The 15,062-nt window shown below is 45.8% G+C and overlaps 1 protein-coding gene across 1 annotated transcript in view; it reads right to left on the reverse strand.

Moving 5' to 3' along the window:
- Positions 1–14,783, reverse strand: part of GAP43 (growth associated protein 43) — an 84,759-nt gene extending 69,976 nt beyond the window's left edge. Inside the window, exon 1 of the mRNA XM_035891977.1 lies at positions 14,711–14,783. Within this exon, the coding sequence (XP_035747870.1) occupies positions 14,711–14,783 (73 nt within the window). The remainder of the gene's footprint in view (positions 1–14,710) is intronic.
- Positions 14,784–15,062: the final 279 nt, after the last annotated feature.

Here is a 15,062-nt window from a genome sequence, read left to right on the forward strand (position 1 = left end):
GGCTTTATTGCTGCATGGATGAGCCCTATTGCAAATCCCATTGGGATGAAGTTACAGTCATTTGGCAGAAAGAAGATTCTTAGCAACCTCTCAGAAGCCTACCCAGAGGGTTCCTTGTTGACCTCACAGTTTCTGTGTGATGTCATAAAGCCTCCTAGGAAACAGAAAAAGCAGTAAGACCTCTGGATATTTGATGAGACTATGGCTAGCCCTTACCCTGCTATTGTATGTATCAAGAGCGAAGTCAAAGGAGGGTTTGGGTCTTGGCTTGCAGCCAGAACACTGATGAATGCAAAATACAGAATAACAAGGTTGAACAAGCTGTATGCAGAATAAAAACAAATATTGTCAAGATATTGAACATGCGGGACAAGAGGGAGAGAGAGCATTATACTGAGCTGTTTGGGGAGGTCTAGCCTAAGATGTCTTCACAACTTGCTATTGCTTTATGAACAGTTCTATAGACCACCTGCATGGTGTTGGGCAGACCCAAGCAAGGGCTGAGCAATCTGAGCAACAGCATCTTCGGAGGAGACATTTTGTCTTATGGGACTACACAAGTAAGTCGCCTTGGAAGCTCCCAGCTAAACATCTCAATAAAATTTAATCTCCCATGCCCCAGGCCAAGAGCGATAGCAGCTTCTTTGTGTTCCAAATGAGCAGCCATTGAGGTATGAAAGACAGAAACAACTTAATCTAGAATAAAATGAAACATAGGAGCTCTGATTCACAGTCCTGTTTATTAATGACTGGTAACTCTTTCCTCTCTAAGAGAAGGGGAAAGACTTAAGTAATTGCAATGAGTGCCCCTCCAAGATAGGAGTGTACTTTCTTTTAAGTTAAGAAGTTCCTGAATTCAAACCTGAAGATTTGGCCCTAAAAGCCCTCCTCAAGTCAGTCAGTTTGTGCTGATGTAACTAATGAGACGTCTGGATCTTACAACCCATCATCATGGTGTATGTGCAATGAAAAGAGAGCAGATTAACACCTATAAAGCTAAAAATAAAAGCGTCACCTCCAAGGTTGGGCCTATTGTGCTTATTGCAAGGGGTGGGGTAGGATTGGTAGAGCTGTGCGTCCATCGTAGATGTCACCATGGCACACCCACGCCAACATCTCCACGGAGACACAGCACATTTCTAGCTCCTGCATCACCAACTTGTTGCCAAGGAAACAAGGAGATGCAAAAAAAAAGAAGAAAAAAATCTCAATGACATTCAATTTTGAGACAGTCAAGAAACCCCTGAAAGGGATTTTAAAACTGCCTGAGAAGGAAATGGAAATTGGGCTTCTAATTACAGATTCTCAACCAACTCCTTTTTATTCCCCGGTTATTCTGTCTGCTCACGTCACTGTCTTCCTGCCATTCTCTGTCTACAGAGGTACAAATGCCAGACATCAGTGAAAAGAGAATCAGAAAGAGCTTTCCTGGAGTGAAGGAGAGGAGGGAGGAGAGCGGGGGAGAAGGTTACTTGGTACAAGTAACAGTGGAGATTCCATACCTCAGAGAAAGTTGGTGGACAGAAGTTGCAGAAAGGGAAACGTGGAAGAAAGGCAGGGTGGGAGTGAAGGTTTCCATGAGAAGGGGATATATGCAGTTGGCAGGTGTAGGTGTACACATGCATAGCTACACCCAAGTGCATGTGTATTTTTATATATGCAGCTGAGAAGACATATATGTATACAAAGGTATACCTAAATCCACACTGGAGAGTCAACCCCCTCCCCCCCCCCCAAATCATTAAGTTTAGTTAGGAAATCAAGCAATTAAACAAGAAAAAGTTTGTCTTTTCGTTTTGTTTCTTTTGATCCATTATATCGCTACATTTACAAGCTTTCTCCCCAACCAGAAAAGCTACAAATGTGCATCCTTTTTTTAAATAACAGCCAGCATTTTCATGTAACCCTGACTTGAAGAGCTGTGTCTTTGCAGAAAATTAGCAAATATAAGGAGAATCACAAGAAGGTGCTGAGAGTTGGCAAGCCTGGCAGCACACATAAACGCGAGAGCACACAGGAGAACCAGCAGATGCACCTGCTGGAAAGTGAGTACAAAGGGATGGATTTGTTGGGCGTTTCTGTGCAGAGAGACAACGGCCACCAAGACAAGGTGTACAGCTGTTGTCAAAGCATAATGGAGCCAGATTCCACCAGCTCTGAAACCAGCACGGTCCAGAATTAGATGCACTAGCTATCTTGGGGAATGAGCATGGAGGAGATTAACTGTTTGAGTAAGTAAGTGTCTTCCTATCATCTTACTTAAGCATGGAAGACAGGGAAGGTTTCATCGTATGATAGCACGAAGTGGCACAGATGTCTAATGGCTCACCTGCACGGCTAGCGGTATGGCTTGCATCTGGGTTAGAGCTGAAACAGATGAAAGAGCTCTGTCTTCACTTTTTTCTCTTCGGTATTCACAGAGTCTCACCCTTCTTCACACCTCGAGCCTGTCATCAAGCTTGCAGCCAGAGGTGAGAGGGCTGTAGGCCAAAAAGGCGAACTTACAGACAGAAGTTAACTATTGCTGAATCGAAATGAAGGCCTTATAGAATGATACTGAGGGATCCCCATTAATACCAAAGGAGTTCGTCCAGGCTGAATACACACGGAATTAATGATTTACAGCTGTTGATAGTAAAAGGCTGCCAGCAGTAAGGTTTGGACTCCATCCCAGGTAGAGAAGAACCAGTGCTGGCCAAACAAGAATATCCCTTTGAGTCCCCTACCACCTTCTCCCTGCCCCTTGCACAGGCCTTTGCAGGACTGAGAAGTCTCTACCCACTTTCAGGCAGATTTTCTTCCCTTTCCTAGAAGCAGGTGTGAAGGACGATGCCAAGTGCTTCTCTCCAAACCTGTATGGTGACAGCCCTGGCAGTCTGACAGCTTTTCCTAAGGTTGCCATGACATGGAAGTGATGGGCATATGAATCACAGTTGTGGAGAACACCAGCCCACGTGCAGATGGTTCAGATTATCAGAAGCTAGTCCTGACCATCCACTTCTCCACTGCTTCCCGCTTGAGGTAACTTGGAGCATCCAGTCACCTCAGGGACTGTAAGCAGGAGGGGACAGGGAGACCACGTCTCACATGTATGCAGCAGTACGAAACCACAGGAGCACAAGCAGCCAAAATCACCTACAGGGTGGAGCCAAGGGTCAGATTAAAGCATTTTAAGCAGTTTTCAGTGGTCCACTTCCACTTTGTTCCTGAGTAAGGTGGCAACAGCTAGAGTGACTAAATGGAAGGCCATGGCATGTGGCCTCTGCTTTGCATGTCCCAGTGCCACGCTGCCTTGCAGACTCAGCCCTTGTCTGTGGAAGCAGAACGCAGCGTGGGCACATCTGAAGGGGCCATCTCACCCTGGTAGAGCTGCAAAGACAGGGGGTGCCTGGTGGTGAGAGCTAAGTACGGGTAAGATGTGGGGAAGCAGAGGCATTGCTGTCAAGATGCAGGGGAGGTCTGAGTCAGGGAGAAGACAGTAGAAGTCTTTTTTTCTTTCTTCAGCGCACAAAAAGGAGTATCTTAATTTCTCCGTCACATGGCTCAGTCACACTTTTTCTCTAGCATATCCAAAATGTTACTTTTTCTCAACACAGATAAAAACACCATTCAGGTGACTACTTTCGGATAAAAATTGAGTGCTTTTAATAGGCAGTTCAGATTCACAAATTACTCGTGAAAAAGGATATAATGCATTCTTTTCAAAAATGCATGTTTATATCACAACTTCCAGCCTCTGAATCACCAGTACATATTCATGTTTCCTGGAGGGATGGATGGTTTTCTGGTAACTTACTGTTTTGAATGAATTTATCATGAAATACCCAACAAGTGTCATTAAAGTTTGCTTTGGGCAAAATACCAGTTCTGATTTTTTTTTATTTTTTTTTGTTTGCTTCAAGTGCTGTTCATCAATGAAATGAACACTTAGTCCAATTGACTCTTTTCTTCAGGGGGGAATTTTATAAGTCATATTTCCCAAGCTATGGTTTTGCATCTTCAACAAATATTTTAACAGCAATTTCTAAAAGCCTAAGTGCTTTGAGTGAAGAAGTATAAAAAACTGTAGGAAATTCCAGAATTTTGGAAAAATGTTTCCAAAACACTGACAGTAGTTTCGTTTGTAAATAAAATTGAAACAAGAGTTTACAAATTTTCTAAAATACATACAGGTATATGCATACATATAAACGTACACGCTGTGTTATTTTTACACTTACATTTTCATTTTGTGAACTAGACATACATTGTGACTTTATCTTTCTCCAAGAACTATATGAGCCTTCTTCTGTGACCTTCTTCTCTTTAACATACAGTGTAGGCTCCCTCATTCATATGCATACATACACATGCATACATACTGTAACACGTTGCATCGCTGAAATGCGTAGACACCATAATCTCCCTCTCTGAACACACACACACACACACACACAAACAAATCTTCTCTTTAGCATAAGCACAGCTACACACACACCTGCACAATGAAATCTTTCCAACACAGAGGCCCTGCAAACACAATTTTATCTCTCTCTAATACATACTGTCATTCCTTTTTCTAACACAATGTAATCTCTCCCGCGCTCACTTTCTTTCATATACACACACAAACAGACACATACAGTGTAATCTTATCTCTCTCAGATTCAACTACAGGATCTACATTATTTTCAAAATTGCATAAACACTTTCTGCCTGACATTTTCATTTGTAGACTCCATCACTCACAACTACACAAATGTTTGCAGAGATGTGAGGATGCGGAGGGAAGTCCTTGATCACGCAAACATGCTCGGGTCAAGAGGCCTTTTCTGGCAAGACTTTGTTTTACAAGGGAGAAGACGTTATAAGCAATGTTTTCACTTTGGATGCAGTATTAGTTACCTACTGCTTCTTGTTATGATATTACACCACCAACAAATAATAAGAGACTTAAATAGCATGATAAAAATATGTCTGCCAGATCATAAAACCAGATTATTTCTGTACTGCTATCATTGTCAAACACTTCATTGATACGTTCCATGATACGTGCTGCAAGTAAATTATAATATCCAACTACACCGGTATTTCCTGTGACATATAATGTGCTGTAGGCCCTGAGATTTCAAAAGAAAAAAAGAAAGATATATAGAGGAGGTTCCACCTCCACTTAAGCTATTATTTCTACAACAAAAGTCTATGCTTAAATCACTTGTATTAGCAGGATTGTTCTAATGGGAATTTTAGATAAATGTCTGCCTCTGCAAGCTTCTTTACACAATGGAGAGTGGTAATGGTAAGAATTCGAGGACGCAGCACAGAGCACTTCTCTTGCGTGTCATTGATTTGGAGCCAGGGTAGTTAGCTGAGAGCTTTGGGGGGACCTCTGCAAAAGTGAATTGCATATCCTCACTCTGATTTCCAGTCTCTAAACTACCTCGTAACAGAAACAAAAAAACCCGAAGAAAGGACCTGGAGTTGATCAGAGATATTACAGAGTAGCTAAAGGGGAATTTTTTGCAGGGCCATGTTGGGCTACAAGGATTTTAACGAAAAACTGCAGAGGAAAAACTTATTTTAAGAAAATCTCAGTAAACCAGCTTCAAAGGTACTGTCTTAGCTCTAAGTAAGGACCCCTGGCTAAACACAACTAGGGTCACTATCAGGCAGTAACTTGCTACAGTCCTTGGGAAAATGCTACTTTTAGGTCCTAAGGGGGATTTTACCTAAGAATTTGGGCCAAAGCATCAAAATGGCTTTAAGAGCACCTCCTTGGAGACATGGGAAAGGGAATACCTTTGTGGAGCCCAAACTCACAAAAATAATTGATCCACCGAGGGACTGGAAAAGCAAATGCAGCTGTCCCATTACCAGAAGGGACTAAAAGAAAGTTTTTCCTTTTACAGCCTATGACACTGCTTTGATTAACAATGCTTTGCTTTGAGAACACTGACTGGTTACCTGTACCAGCGCAGGGCCACAACGCTCCCAACAGGAAGACTGCGGAGCCAGGATCAACTGGGATCACAGGCAACTGGAGTGGAGGGATGAAGGCAAAGAATAGGAGAGACACCGGACCCCATCTTAGGAGCGTGAAAGCCTGGGGCTTGAATAACTGCTCTCAGAGGGTATGAGGGTGGAAGTGTGGTACCCCGAGCTACGACACCTGTGTGTTGTCAGCAGCACTGAAGCAGTCACGGGAAACTCCCATGCCCAGTGGTATTCTGGCCCTTATTAGGCTATAATCCCTTTGGAAGTCTGAAGTAGTGGTTTCCTGACACTGCCAGCCTAGCCTTCGGCTACCACACAAGTACGTAAGGCCAAGCACATGACAAAACTAGGCTACTTCTAACCACTTTTGACAAGACAGAAATTGACTCTAATCTACTGCAGGAAGCACGTATCACCACAGACCTTGCAAAATCCATACAGTGAGAGTTAATGTCAGCCTCTTTCTATCCACAGAATTGATAGAGCGGGAGCAGATGCGCTGCAAACTGTCCACACACACCACAGACCCTCATGTGCCTCTTCCCCTCTTGCCCCCTGGAACAGATGCCAAGTGTCCACAATCCCATCCGTAAGGCCGCTCACAGCACTGGCACGCTGTGTTGCATTAGAGGGTAAGAGAGCATTTCACGAGCAGGACCCAATCTCACCCTACCCCCGAGGTAGGAAAGCACCACTAAGCCCCTTTCTAGAGTGAGAAACACAGCGCAGTTGCACGTAGCAACTGCAAGCCCAACACAGCACATGGGCTTCCTGACCCCTTTCCCCGACATACCTGGTAGCCACCTGGTCGCCGGCTGCATGGAGAATACCCTCTAGAAAACAGATTGGGAGACCAGTTCAGCTGCTCTCAGCAGCTCTGGACTTTTTTCCTTCTTCCTGACAACTTCTCCCTGACATCAAATACCCTGATGCTAGGGACCCTGATCATTCTGAATGCTATTTAGATGTAATTCCTGCTTGAGAAAATTTGGTAGCTAGGCCTCATGCTGCCCTGCCCCATAAGGGCTGCTGACCCTAAAACCTGACTTGCTGGTTGCGAGATACATTTATTTCTTGGAATCACCTTTGACGCACTTGGGCAAGTCTCTGAGGACCTGCAGGGAAACGTCACCCGTGGGCTAGTCAGCTCACTTGGAAAACTGTCTGCTCAGCATCTACTTGCCATGATGTCTTGGCTGCTGGTTTGTCACTGGGAACAACCCCCTTTTTTTGTGCCCTGCTGAACAAATGTTTTTTCCACAGGTTGCTTGGTCAGCGATGCTGCTGTCACTGCCATCTCCATCTCAGTCGCCTCCTGACCTTGCTGTTGTTCCTCCAAGCCTGAGTAGAGCCCCTGCAGTCAAACTTTGTAGGTAAAGCTCAGTGTGGACTCCTGCAGCTCTTCCATTTTTATCTCTAATGAGATTGACCCACGGAGGCCACTCCATTGAGGATTCAGGAGAAAGCCACTAATCAAGCTGACAGAGCCATGTGACAAGGCTTCTTCCCATCTCTCTCTCTCTTCTGCACTTTCCCTCTTCTTTTCTTACCATCTAATCAACCTCGTTATCTATCTTTCCGTCACAATAGTAGTTAAGTAGCTCTTCAATATTTCAGAAATAGAAACAACCAACATCCTCCTTTCTTCTTTTCCTTCCCAGGCTGTAGGAGGAATTGTTCAATTAGTTTTTTAGGCGGTGTGATTTGTTTACTTGTTTATACGCATACATGTGAGTGGGTGTTTTATAGATGTATGTGAAGAGCTCAGTGGGGGAGGGCCAGGCTGAGGAGCCAAGCTGTATATTTATTACTGAGAGCGGAGAGATGCATGACCTTCCATAGCTGATGCGGTATGGACCTCCACAGCATAGCACAGCCCCTGTCAGCACTCTGTCTCCTGCTTTTAGCTCAGCCCCACCAGCAAATCTGGGAAATCGTCATGGAACAGAGATGTAGTGGGGGAGGTAAGAGGAAAGAGCAGTAATTATTTTGGACTTGGCTACTTCAAGATTGCCCATCCTGGATAAACAAGACAGCCCCCGCTACTGCCTGAGCATCTAAACATGAGGCAAATGCTGTAGAGAGGGTGAGTATCTTTTATTAGACCAACTGCTATGGACAGGGAGGAAAAGATGCACACAAGCTCCTCTTTGGGTTGGAAGCAGCAGTGGAGTGAAACACTGTGCAGATCTTTGCAGAAACTTTGGCATTTTCAGTGCTCTGAGATATGGCAGAAGCAATTTCCTGGACAGTTTACTTTTCAAAAAAATAATTTTTTCAAAACTTGCCTAAAAAACATTTGTGCCATAAAGTACAAATATCCTAAAATATTTTGCTTTCATCAATGACAGATACTCCACTGGCTCCTAACAACCACATGTACTGGAACAGCTTTCATCCTTTTAACAGCTCTTCCTTTCCCCATGTACCATATGTTGTGTGCGGATCCTGTAAACAGAGAGAGCCGGAGGCAATACCAAGGGTCTCCTGCCATTTTTGAAGCTAACTACTACTCAAGGGATAAAATAGTATCAAACATGATGTCAGGAGTTTCGCAGTGAAAGGACACAGCAGAAGAATGTATTTAAGTTGGGAGAAGACATTTCCAGCATTGGATTCACTGGAAGAGTGTTACCTCTATCCAGATTGCGTGGCCATTTGGGGACTTCATATAATGCTGGGATGACTGTTTTCAGATTTTATAGTAAATGGTACGAAAGGGGGGAAAAAAAAAAGTATCTTTGTTCACTCCAAGGCAGTCTCTGTCCAAGCTTGTCCAACTGAATACCAGTCTTTCAGCCTCGATTCCCAACAGATTTGTCTGTTACATGGCTAGCAGTAGAGTAGTAAAGTCCATTGCTCAAACGCCCTTCCTCAAACATACGTTGACATGGGAGCTGGGACAGAGGAGAGAGGTGAAGGTGAGGTGCTAGGTACGGGAAGAACCTTGCAGTCCTGCAGTGCTCATTTTGCAAGAATCTGAAAAAAAGACATGAGAATTGCTGACCCAGCTGGATTCACATTTTAGGTGCCCATGAGACAAAAAGACTTCCTCCTCAAAAGCAAAAGCTGATTTAGGGAGTCTCGAACTTCAGAAAGCTGAAGGGAAGAAAGCAGGCACTTCAGTTGTAGGACAGCTGCAATGAGCCATCCTGAATAGTCACTACAGTGTCTCAGCAACAGGGTATCTGTGGAAAGTCATTGCACTTCTGTGTGAGATTGGCTTAAAAATTGTGCCACTCAAAAAACCCAAACCATATAATATGGGTTCTTTTTATTTCCTCTCTGAGTTTTGAGTCCTCGAATTTCATCTAGTCCAATTTTTTAGTATTGTCTGCAACGGTGAAGACTAGAAGCACGCATGTACAAAAATGAAATCTTTTATTATCATGTATTTCCATGATTCCAGTGTCTAGGAATCTTAAGAAATACCTGAAGTATCACTCAACGCACAGTGGTGACATTGCTGTTCCCAGCAGAGGTCTGTTATGGTCTTTGTGTTAATGCGTCAGGACACTTTCCCTTCCTTATGTGATGACCTTTCCTTAAAGCTATGGATTGCTGGAACTGCTGAGCTACTGCTCTGTGATGTGTGTGCAACATTAGATCTGAAACCATGTCAACGTTTCCTCCTACAAGGTAGACCAGAAGCGATAGAAGAGCAGCAGTAGTTGCACCAAGCATTTATTCCAAATATAGGCATTTATGCCAGCACTGGAGGGAATACATCCCAAATTACGCATGCCAGAGGGTCTCTGCTAGCCCTTTCCAGGGAGAGTAACACTCCCTTGAGGAGAAGGCTCCCTCTCTCACTTTCCCCTTCTCCCCCTGTTCTCCTTCACCAAGCAGAGTCAAGCCTGCAAATCCCTTGGCAGACAGCAGACAGATTTCTCTCCTTGCTGGCCCTTCTGTGACCAAGTCACACAGTACAAACAAATGATGATGCAGACGCTAAAGATGGGAAGACATTACAGTGTAAACCAAGGCACTCATGGGACCCTGACAGCTCCACCACTTAGATCACTGCACACTGAAAGCAGGAGTGAGATCAGAATGCCTTTGTCCCCACCCCACTTGGACTCCCAGGTAAGATGGTTCATGCATATGTGAGATCTGTAAGGCACATCAAAGCCTTTTCTCTGAGTACCCAGCACTGGCACAGAGACCAAAGAGCTGGGAGAACTTCAGGCTCTGCAATCCTGACAGCATCACCAATATTCACATGGGAATTTGAGCATCGCTACCTGCAGCAAAAGCAAACAACGTTAGACCATGAGGCAGTGGGTGTCTCGAAGAGCATGTTCGTCCAGCTCCCTTGCACATTCTCCAGGGCTGGCAGAAAATCAGAAACCAGACGATCAACGGCATGGTGGAGCTGTGCATGCACCCCCTGCTCCCATTCTCTTCCCCAGGCAGCAAGTAAAGGAGGGTGAGCACTAGGAAGAAGGCAGGCTGGCTCCCCAATGTGAGAGCCCTGCTCATAAAACTCAATTAAGTGGATTACAGATGAGCTCATTCCCAGCGGTGGGTCACATTCCATTAGAGGCAGGCTCGATGCCAGGCGGACTGAGCGCTGCTCCGATGGCAACTCAGTCCACACCACCGCTTTACCGTCTCTGCCTCTGATCTCACCACACCTTGCAGGATTTCCTGCCCCCTGCCCCGCCACTGCATGGCAGGCTCATTGCTCATCCCTGCTCGCTCTCCCAGTGAGGTAATCAGGGCCAGCATTAGGTCATGCAGAGAGACAGGGATGGCCCAGCTCTCTGAGATGCTGTGGTCTTGGGGAGCGATGTGGGAAAGGAAAAGCACAGGGAGAGAGAGTCAAGGGGAGAAAGGGGAAAATGAGTAGAAAGGGAGGTTCTGTGAAAAAAGATGCCAGAGCTCAGGCTGAGGCAAGGAAGGACAAAAACAGCCAGCCCCATAAACTGGATCAGTGGTATTTTACGTGAACATGAGAGCAATGAGAGCTCTCAGCTCACTAATCCCCAAGGCTTTTTCACAGCATAGGTGTAAGATTACAGCACTGTCTGCTATACGAATGTATATATACCACCTACAGACACTGCACTCAGCACTCATAAATGTGCGTGTGCTTGTATATAGGGAACAAAGAGTGTGTCTGAGGTAGACTCGTGTGGGAATGACTGTGTTTGGGAGAGAAAGTGGGGAGGGAGAAGAGAAGGTGAATGAATCTGTGAAGGGTGAGCGTGTGTGGGCGTGAGGGCAAGAGAAAGCTGGATGAATGAGTGTGTGGGTGTGTAATATATGGGCTAGAGTAAGTCAAATGTTATAAGCACCTGCAGGCATTTTGCCAGATTTGAGACCTATTTTGACTTGCTTTGTGCATCTCACTTTGCTTTTCACTGTTTGCAAACGTTCCTGGCAGCTCAGCTTAATTCGTACAAATAGCAACCAACCGAGAGCAAGCCAAATATGTTGTGAAATAGGTTGAGGAAGATGCAGGGTTTTTGTGCAGATCCAAGCAGCAGGGGCTCTGTACCATCTGGAACTTGTGTACCAAGTCCCAGGCAAAGGCCTACAAGGGAGATCAATCTAGTTACCTCCCCACCATTTGCCATCCCACGTGAGGAACGAATACTTCAGACCAGTTGCAGAGTGAGACATGCTGTCTGGACAATGATCCTCATAGGGCATGGGACCCACACAGCGCAGGCATCTGCTATCCTGGCACAGGAGACCTTAGTATCCACAACCTCAGAGAGAGCTTTCGGCTTTATCTCAGGACTGAGAGGAAGACAGCAGCCTTATGTTTCATTCCCTTGTGTGTGACAAGTGAATTCAGTTTGGCAGTGCAAGGCAGCAGGTTTCCTATCTGTTTTACCACCAGTTTACTGGGCAATTTTGGACAACTCCACTCAACTTCTCCACATCTCTGTTTCCTAAGACAGAAAAAAAATAGCAGTAGTGACACAGATGTGAGATCTCTTGATGAAAAGCACTATGTAAGACTCAGGTGATATTATTCTCCTGCACTAGCTGAGCGTGATTGCCAAATCTCCTTTGCATTCATTGGCAGCAGTATCCAACCCTTAAGCTCTGAAGAAGTCCAAGCCTGAATTTCAGGAGTTCCAACTCTAAGCTCTCCAATTCTACCGATCCTTTCAGCAGATCATGACCCAGGCTCCGGCTGGCTGTCTCAGAACCTCCAGCGTAATAGGTAGAGCCCATCCTAGGTGGCAACGGATCTCACAGTTCCTTCAGCATGTCCCAGATTGTGCTTGCTACTCTGCCCTTGGCAATGTCACCACCTGGCTGTATGTTGAGTGTATTAGAGTCCAGAGTAACTGGGACACAAAAGTACTGTGGCCACACCCTTTCTCTCCCCACCATAGCGCCAGAAGAATTTAGGGTCATCTCTAGCAGCCAAAAAATCTGACCCTTTGTCTTTTATTCTGCTTTTCCCTTCCCTTCTGACTGGCTTTTCTTTATCAGCATCCCTCCTTCTGCTAGCCTAACCCAAGGGTCTGCTCTGGCAAGTGCTGCACACACTGTGTCGAGCTGCCTCACCCTGTCTTACTGCCGGTTCCTGTAATGGCTGACAGCACAGTGCTATATCCTCTTGTCTGTGTGCATGAATTAGCTAGCCCTTTCATTTCACCTTCAACAGAAACAGAGTGACCTGTCTATGCAAATAGCCCCCTCTCCCTTTAACTAGAGGGAAGACAATATATTGCCTCTCTGGGGAACTCAAGAGAGAAAGTGAGAAAAAACAGAGATGCTATCAGGGTGCCAAAGCACTACGTATAAAAAGCCTTTTTCACCCTAATAGTATATCAGGTGCTGCCCCAAGAGCTGTTATTGAACCACGGCCAGAAATGGTGTGGTTCTATCCAGTGTGTTTTCCTCCCACCCCCTCTCCCCCCTCCGGCACTCTTCGCTCCACGAGTGTATTTCATTCAATGAAATGGTTTAAGGCACTGCCTGCAAGGAGGATCTTTTGTGATATACTGCAGCTCTGCCTTCTAAACCTTCCAGCTGAATGAGAATAACTGCTGCGGTTGCCACGGCACGGGCTGCACAAAAATGATGCTTGTGTTTAATTACACTGAGTGGTTGAGGCCACTGCCTTACTTTGCTCTGGGATACATTCTTCTGAAAAGCAGCCAGGTAATTCTGCTGCTGCTGGCATTCCCACAGTGTCCTGGGAAGGGAGGAGGGGTGACAGGGAGCAGGGCTTTCTGCCAGGTTTAGCTATGGCGAATATATCTGAGCTGGGGAGTCTCAAAGGATGTGGCTACACCAAGCCGAGATCCCCCAAGACAATGCCAGAGGTGGCTGGTGAATTCTCAGGAGTGTAGGTAAAATTCAGTTTTGATATGGGGATTTCAGCTGGACTATTCCTGTGCAAGAAGAGGAGAGAGCAAGAAAAAGAACTGGGAGGGGAAAGATGGCAGAAAGCAACTGGAATGGGGATCCCTCAAGACTCCAGGAGGAAGACAACAGAGGCAACAAGGATGCTTCTTGAGAGGCCAGTACGCTCAGCCATAATGTTGTTTCACACAACTCAAGACTTTCTCTGAGTGATGCTGCCAGCCTGGCTTTGGCAGAGCTGACAGTAGGCTTAGAGATACTTCAGTACCCCTTGTACTGCCTGCTTTGCCTGGAGTTGGTCAAGGGTAGTTGTGCCCCAAATAACTCCAGAGCTGGAAACAATATAGCCACACGTGCTTCCAGACCCAACAAATTCTGCTCAGAAATGGGGCAGATTAACCTCAATGTCATGCTATGCTAATATGGCTAATTTCCCTCCAGGGCTCATGCCTCTGCACGGATAAGCAGGAATACCAGCTCATCTGGTACACGTTCAAGTATTCACAGTACAACACTGCCTTACCCATCGGAACATACCTTGGGCAGCTCATCCATGAGTGTCGCTTTCACCTCCCTCATGGGCACGGTCTTTTGCAGTGCAAGCAGTTCTTGGACTCAAAGCCCCTTTCATCTTCAACAAAATCCTCTCAAAATGCTTCAGGAATCTGCCACTACTTCCATCAGCCAAACTTCATTCATGGTGACGCTAAGGAGACCTGGATAAGGGAGAATCCACTGAGTTTCTTTCTTATTTTTCCTCCCCCTGGTTCAGACCCTTTGAGTACCCAGGTATGAGAACCAGTGAATGAGTCTCTTAGACCATGTTTAGGGCTACCCTCTTCTTAGCTAGGCATGCAGTAATAGGGGAATTTGCCAGTGAATCAGTGAGGTTTATTGTCACCATTCTTGGAAGCCATCTATGATTAGGGTTTTTAGAGAGTTTTTTCCTGAGGTTCTGGGGTGAATACTTAGGACTTCCCGAAGACTATCAAAGTTTGTACAGAGCAGTAATAACTTTTATCAGATTAAGGTATGCTGCTGGTAAAACCCAACCCAACCAAAAAAACCCCCAAAATACCAGGAAAGCTCTTGGTACACCTGAAGATGGATAGATGCCCTTCCTGCCCTGCCACACTCCCTGCCTTTCTTTTTGCAAGGCTCTTTTTGGAAGACACTGCCTGCAATGGACACCAGTGTACACTCATGGTGTCCCTCCTGTATACATATAGCCACCAGGTGGGCACCAGGCTGATTCCAACCGATTCACTTCATGGTCATATATACAGTAGTAACACAGACTGTGATCCCTGGCTTCAAAAGGTAAAAGCCAGCTGCATCACGGTTGGACTAGATGATCTCCCGAGGTCCCTTCCAACCCTTGCCATTCTGTGATCTAACCCACTGGTCTCACGCCACAGGTCCCCGGGACTGGCGCTTTCCACTCCCAGGAAGATGCGGCATTGCTTGGTCACCATGGTGACGAGCACTTTTCTATACGGTAACCACCACCCTGAACTCTGGAACTCACTCCTGCGTGGAGACCCAAGTCCGTGTATTTACACACGCCGTTTGTTTTGCCTGTGCAGCCCCGCTGCGGCTTTGCTGACTGCCCCAAGCTCCGCTCTTCGCCAAGCACCTTTCCCGCACCCCGTAACCCGGCGCCGGAGCGTTTCCAAAATGACCACAGGCACCCCCGTGGGGGCTCCCACCAGAGGATGCAGCTAGGCTGACGTCCTAAATAATTTAACGGGGAG

Source organism: Egretta garzetta, unplaced genomic scaffold (genome assembly GCF_000687185.1).
Source record: "Egretta garzetta isolate BGI_Z169 unplaced genomic scaffold, ASM68718v1 scaffold320, whole genome shotgun sequence".
Lineage (NCBI taxonomy): Eukaryota > Metazoa > Chordata > Aves > Pelecaniformes > Ardeidae > Egretta > Egretta garzetta.